Source organism: Morone saxatilis, unplaced genomic scaffold, assembly GCF_004916995.1.
Source record: "Morone saxatilis isolate NCDOM2014 unplaced genomic scaffold, NCSU_SB_2.0 Contig20, whole genome shotgun sequence".
NCBI classification, from domain to species: domain Eukaryota; kingdom Metazoa; phylum Chordata; class Actinopteri; family Moronidae; genus Morone; species Morone saxatilis.
Genome location: NW_023339763.1, coordinates 3,315,622 through 3,322,213, shown reverse-complemented (window position 1 = coordinate 3,322,213; position 6,592 = coordinate 3,315,622). Strand labels below are relative to the sequence as shown.

Genomic DNA, 6,592 nt, shown 5'->3' with positions numbered 1-6,592 from the left:
AAACCTGTGTGGCATTTAGGCCGCAACAATCCCAAAAAACCCAGGAGGGACTGGTTATCGTCTCTGATTGAGCTGCAAACGTGTTTTTAAGTTCCTGCAACACAAAAAAATGTCAGCAAACAAATCAAAACTATATAAGTAGATCTGAAATGTGCAGCCGCGACAGATCCAGGGTCAGTTTATTACTCTCCTCTGACAGACATTATAATAATTATGATACTTCGCCCTCTGCTCAGCGTCACTTCAGAATCATTTCCAGTCAGAACTTTATGTAAACAACCAGTGTAATACAGATAAACAGCAATAAACAACCAGCCAATCGAGGACAGGAAGTCACATCAGTTCCTCTTATCATTAACGATGATCAGCTCAGTATCTGTCCCACACTGATTCCTCCTCTGTAGATAACGTCGTGACGGAAATTTGCATGTTTTCCAAGTGGTGCGTTGCCATGAATGATGATTTGCATGAATTTGGTTAAAAGGTTTCCCAGGTGTTTCACTTTGTGCGTCTCCAACTTTCCGTCCGCAGTGTATTGATCAGCTGACGGTGGTTCAAGCTGAGCTGCAGGAGTCGGTGAAGGAGCTGACGAAGAGCAGGAAGAAGTACCAGGAGGCTGAGACGATGGCGCAGGCTGTCCGAGAGAAGGCAGAGCTGGACGCCAAGTATGAACCAGATTATAGTGGTGTTATTCGTAGGTTTACACGGGGAAAAGGGGGTTCTCGCTACCTTTAAAACTCTCGCTATAAAGTGACCAAGAGCAAGTATATCATACAAACGACTGGAGGTGAAACCAGCCGTGTTCCCAATGCATCCTGGAAAACTCCTGAAATTTAGAGACTAGTTTTTTAGTCATGCAAACACGTGGAAATTGATTAAAGTGACCAAATATCCTATAAATCGTCTACTCAGATTGCCACATTTGAGTCTGTTTATTTCAAACCACTGAGCGAAATTCTCCTTTCTAGAAACACATAACATCGAATGTGTTGTTGCTGCGGTTGATAAATACATGCACAGTGATGTTTCACTTTCTAGAAGATTTATTTTCTGTAACAAAATAAATTCCACTTGATTTGAACTTTTACTTATGAGCTGTGGCCAAATTAATGTGGTCAATTTGCCACGAAACGGCAGCTTATGTGGCCGTCTTTAAAGTGCTGGATTGTGAAGAAAAACTCTTAATTTGTTAAAAAGAGTTGATTAATCAGGAACTTGTATTGATTGATTGATCGAGTCAGTCATTTTTCAAGCTGAAAGGCCAAACATTTGATGGTTATAGGTTCTTGTATGTGAGGATTTATTGCCTTGACATTATGGTAAGTTGAATATCTTTAGGTTTTTGGACTTAAGATCTGTTTTTGGGACGTATAAAAAGACTCCACTGTTGTCTGATATGTTTCTTTTTTCCCTCCCTCATTGAAAAATACAGTATTTGTAAATGTTTTTTTTTTTATTTCACAAGTTTTCTCCGTGCACTGAAGTTTCCACATCACACTTGTGTAAATTTGCACTTTGGACCATGATTGGTTTCCAACATACTTCACGCTTGTAGATACACGTTTTAAAGATTCAGGGTGAGCCGATGAATGTGAGATCAGTGCTCCGGTGTTAAACTCAGCTCAAACAACTGAAGGAACAACAAGCCAAACACGTGTTAGTGGAGGAGGAGGAGGTTTAATAATCTGCTCTAATCAATAATGGAAACAGTTATTCGTTGCAGCCCAACAAACGACTAATATTGAGGCTCTACGCAGACGTCTCTTCTCTCATTCTCAACACTTTGTCCTGGCACAATACGAACAGCTGGCACTCACTGACTCACCACATTGCAGACATTTTTCTGCCCATTAGGAAAGTTTGTTATGGAGTTCTGCTGTCGCACAGGCTCAGCAGCTGGATTGGCACTCATCTCTAATACTACAAATGTTACTTTCTTCTGGCCAGTTGTGTACACACACACACACACACAGTCTGTTCGTCACATCCCTTTAAATGTCTGTAAAGGTAAAACCCTCCTGTGACTGGAGGTCATTGAGGTCTAAAGCAGTAACCTTGGATAGTACTAACTGTTTATTTCGGTGCAGTTACGTACATTAAGTCAGTTTTTGCTATTTGAAAGTAATATATTGACTTTAAACAGTTGAATAACAGTATTTTTAAATGCATTTAAATGCCTAAGATGCCTCCTGTTCAAGAATCTGTCCGTTCTCTGCTGATCTGATTAAATTCTGAAAGAAAAAACTCAGTGTCAGACAGTGCTTCTTGTCTTTTCTTACCTTCTTCTCCCCTTTTAGTCAGATTTTTATTTATTTGTCACTTTATATACATTTTTTAAATCTGTTTTATTACTTTGTTTATCTATTTATACTTCTGAGACAGTTATGTTTTATTATTATGCCTTTTTCTTACTTCTTCTCATTGATAACAAACTCACTTATTACTATTTTTATGCGTGAAGCACATTAAGTTAAATAAAACTACAAATAAAGTCTGATTGATTGAGTGATTCTTCTGTTCAGGTCCAAGCTGAGTCTCTTCCAGTCCAGATCCAGTCTTCAGAGGGCGAGCGTAAAGGTACCAAGATCTACCGACGTCTAAATAACTTTTTCTCTGCATCTTCCAACGTTTCTGTGCCGCAGTCAGCAGTGTGAACTTTTACCTTCCAGCTGAAAGCCAAGAGGAGCGAGTGCAACTCCAAAGCCACGCATGCCAGAAACGACTACCTTCTCACCCTAGCAGCCGCTAACGCTCACCAGCAGCGCTACTACGACACAGACCTCATCGACTGCATCAAGGTGGGGTCACACACACTGAAGGGGCGGGCGGGTGGACGGTGGGAGATCGACTGTGAGCTTTAAAACACGTGTCTGTCTGCAGATCTTAGATGGCAAAATCTACGAGCAGGTAAAAGATTACCTGGTCTCGCTGTGTCAGACGGAGCTGGAAAGTTCCCAGGCTGTCCACAACACCTTCACCAGCCTCTTGAACAGCTCCAGTGGGGTGAGTCTCTCTTCTGGATCCATCGTGAGGATGTCCCGATCAGTTGTTGTGGCTCCGGTGTCGCTACCCTTGGTGCTTCCTGCCCGGTCGGTACTGCGCAGGTGCAACTCTCAACAGAGATGAGAAGGAAACCAGATAGCTTCACTAGTTCTTTACAAGATAAATGATCCAAATACTGAATTGTCCCGACGTCAAAAACATTAAGTTGATCGGCATGAACTATTGTTTTGATATAAATGAAGATTTAAAGAGATAATATGCAACATTTATGCATTAAAAGCCGTCATAAATTTAGTTTTCATCCAGTTAGCAGCCACATTTTTACCATCGACTTGTTTTTAATGGGTTTTACAACAACTCCCAGGATCCCGCGCTACTTTACGACGTCAACAAACTCTCTTAACTACTGTTATTGTTGTGTTGCGAGAGATCTTTTCATACGTTTAAAAAGGGAGGATGCGACTCCTGAAACCGACGTGTCGCTATGAGCCAGAGACAACAACTAGAGCTTTACTGTCACTGCATTTAATCCGGTTTATTTAACCTGATTTTACTCTGTTAAAACCTCAGGATGGATCTGTGCTCCGTCAGTATCGCTCCGTGAACTCCAACCGCCTCACCGACCGCTAATTAATTGGAAGGTTTGAGTTACCTCGGCGCTCCTCGGTTACAAGCTCTCGAGCCGCCGTTGGCCTCTTTTTTTTTTTTAGTCTCAACAGCGCTCACATTTCAGCCCATGTGCTTCAACACAACTCCCCCTGACACTGATCTCATGTGTACTCTGTTTAATGTGACATGTGTCTTTATTATGTTTTAGAGTCTCAATATAGTTTTTTTAAAGATCGGTTTCTCTGTGCAGCATTTTAAAAATCCACTTCTGGCTCTGCTGGTCTAATGGGAGCAACGTAATCGCTCTCAGATGTTTTCTAATGTGTTTTCAAAGCAATGAATGAAATGTTTTAATGATAACGACGCTGTTAGGCTTTAATGGGATTGGGTTATGATTATCAGGCACTTATCACTCCCAGTGCACTTTCATTTGAGAATATGTTTTGTGTTTGTCTGATTCTTTAACTCACTGGTCTTTAGTTTCACAGCAGTAAACCGGCGGTGCAGCGCTGTTAGGAATATTTAAGGTTTGATTATTGCAGTAACACCTGAGGCAGACTCACAGAACATTACTATATGCTATTATTAATTAAAGATAAATGTGGATTAAATCACTAAATAAAGAACTGACGACTGAATTATCTTTAAAAACCTTTTCATTCTGTTTTATAAAAATATATAGAAATATTTAAACTTCAGTGTGTTTATGAATATTCACATTATTTTAACTTTGACATTATTTATATTATATATATATATGTGGAATTGGTCCATTCAGACACATCTGTATTTTAAGATGATGGTGTTTCTCTTCAGATTTCTCTCAGCAGCTGCTATACAAATACAATTAAAGTGAATTATTTAATGGTTTTAGACTGTTCTTATCCCATACAGGTCATTATTGTTAATTTAAAACCAACTTTTTCAGTCTCAAACTGCCCCACAGCTGTGAAACTAGAGGCCTTTTGAAAGAACTAAAATTAAAATGAAGGAACGCTGAGCAACCTGTCACAATAAAGGCATAAAGCTGCATGGAATAAAATCCACTAATAGTTTATTTTGAATAATTTAGTAGTGTAGTTGCAGATCTGTGTTGAAATGCATAAAGACAGTAATTAAAGTGTATAACTGTGGTATAAAAGTAGGTTTACTCATTAATTTCTACATCTTTTTTCCTTAAAACCACATATTTGTAGGTACTGCAGGAGTTTCACCAGCAGCTGTTTGTACAGAAGAACATCATGTTTCAACAATCTGCGGACTTCTTGTTCCAGCCCAGCGACACGGATACGGTAAATCCTGATTATTGATTCATAGATAAATTCATAAAATGTGAATGCTAATGTTATCTGCTCGACAGATTACGGTTTGATTTGTTTAGACTTCGTCCCCAAAATCAGTTCACGGGATTGTTCCTGACAGCTGAATGGGTCGAGTCGTGTCCCACAAGGCTTCGATATCCGGGTTCAGCGCGGGAACTGAGATTATTTCTCATTCGGTTTGTTTTATGTACAGATTTAGCTTCTCATTTCTTAACTGCTGGACAGTTTTGGTTTGTATCCGTAAGACTGAACCGGAAGAAACGAATAAATCACTTCCACTCGATAAGATCTCTTCCTGTGTTAGGAATTAAATATAGATGAACCTTTCCAACAGATAACCCCTACTTTTAATTTGTGGTTGAGCCTTTTACTGTCCTGAACTGAAGGATGTACGTACAACAGAACCATATTTTAATTGTTCTTCAGAAGTCCTGTTACATTAGTTAACCAGATTTATGTGAGTTATAAAAATGAAAATAAATGTACGTGGAGTTTATAAGTAAATGCAAACAAGTCTCTCCCAGCACAGACACCATTTAACAAGCAGTGTCAATGTAATGACGTCAACAATAGGAGACGAACTTTGACCAGTTTGCAAACATACAGCATTTCCTTTTGTGTCAATCATTATCTTTAAGAGTTATATACTTAAATATATATAATTATTAATATATATGATTACTGGAAGAAGAAATTATAAAAAATCCTTCCTCGTAAAAAAGAAAGTTGTTTTGTTCTTTGTAGACAAATCTTTGAACCCTTCGTAATTCCTGTGACAAGCTTCCTTCAAAATAAAAGTCAACTCGTGTTTCGCCCAGTTAAATGCTTTTAATGTGAAGCTGCAGCAGTGGTAAGTACAGCATTTGTTTCCAGGAATAAAAGTATCAACCAGAACGTCTCGATCACCTGCGGTGGCTGTTAGTTTAGGAGGAAAGGGTTTCAGAAAATATTGATATACTTGAGTATCGGCATTTTTTGTTGCATTATATAAATGTTGTGATTAAACCACCATCACTAGATGTACAGTTACATGTGCCGATACACAGCCCTGTTAGGAAACCAAAATCTATAACAGCTCATCCACACCTGACTCATGAGCCGTAATTCACGTCCAATCGGACTGCACACCTGTCCTGTCTCATGAACTGGAATCTATTCCCAGACACTTCTCCACCCATTCTGGACATTTATATCATTTTTCCCTCTAATAAAACATGAAATATCAGCCCCAAAACACTTCATCATCGGCCTTCAGCACAGACCCCGGTGTGCAGATCTCCCAGTGGGTTCTCGATGGCTGCTGGACGTGAAGGTAAATGCGTTGCAGTCCGTGTCGCACACACTTTCAACGCTGCCGGTCCTCCTCTGCAGTCGCCCTCTGCTCCGCCGGACAACACTGGACAATTTGTTCAAACTGCAAACGCTGGCGTTGTTTTCATTGGAAGTCAAACAAGCAGCAGCCTGTTCCTAAAGAAAACATTAGTGGTGGAGAGCCTCCCCTCCCTCCCTCACCCTCCCTTCCCACACCACTTGCACCAGACAGAGGGATCCGGTAAGGAATAGAGCTGAACCGGGAGGGAGGGGCAGGAGGTAGGCCGGGCCCTGTGAACGGCCCAGCTGTGAAAAGGAGGCATTGTGAGTGGGCCTCATCAGACTGC

General features: G+C 40.3%; 1 protein-coding gene across 1 annotated transcript in view; it reads left to right on the top strand.

The window, feature by feature from the left end:
• LOC118331560 (F-BAR and double SH3 domains protein 2-like) overlaps nucleotides 1–6,592 on the top strand; it is a gene marked incomplete in the record, with an annotated part of 27,942 nt that overhangs the window by 11,402 nt on the left and 9,948 nt on the right. The window contains 5 exon segments of the mRNA XM_035666592.1: nucleotides 532–665; nucleotides 2,523–2,577; nucleotides 2,670–2,798; nucleotides 2,881–3,003; nucleotides 4,809–4,904. Of these exon segments, the coding sequence (XP_035522485.1) occupies nucleotides 532–665; nucleotides 2,523–2,577; nucleotides 2,670–2,798; nucleotides 2,881–3,003; nucleotides 4,809–4,904 (537 nt within the window).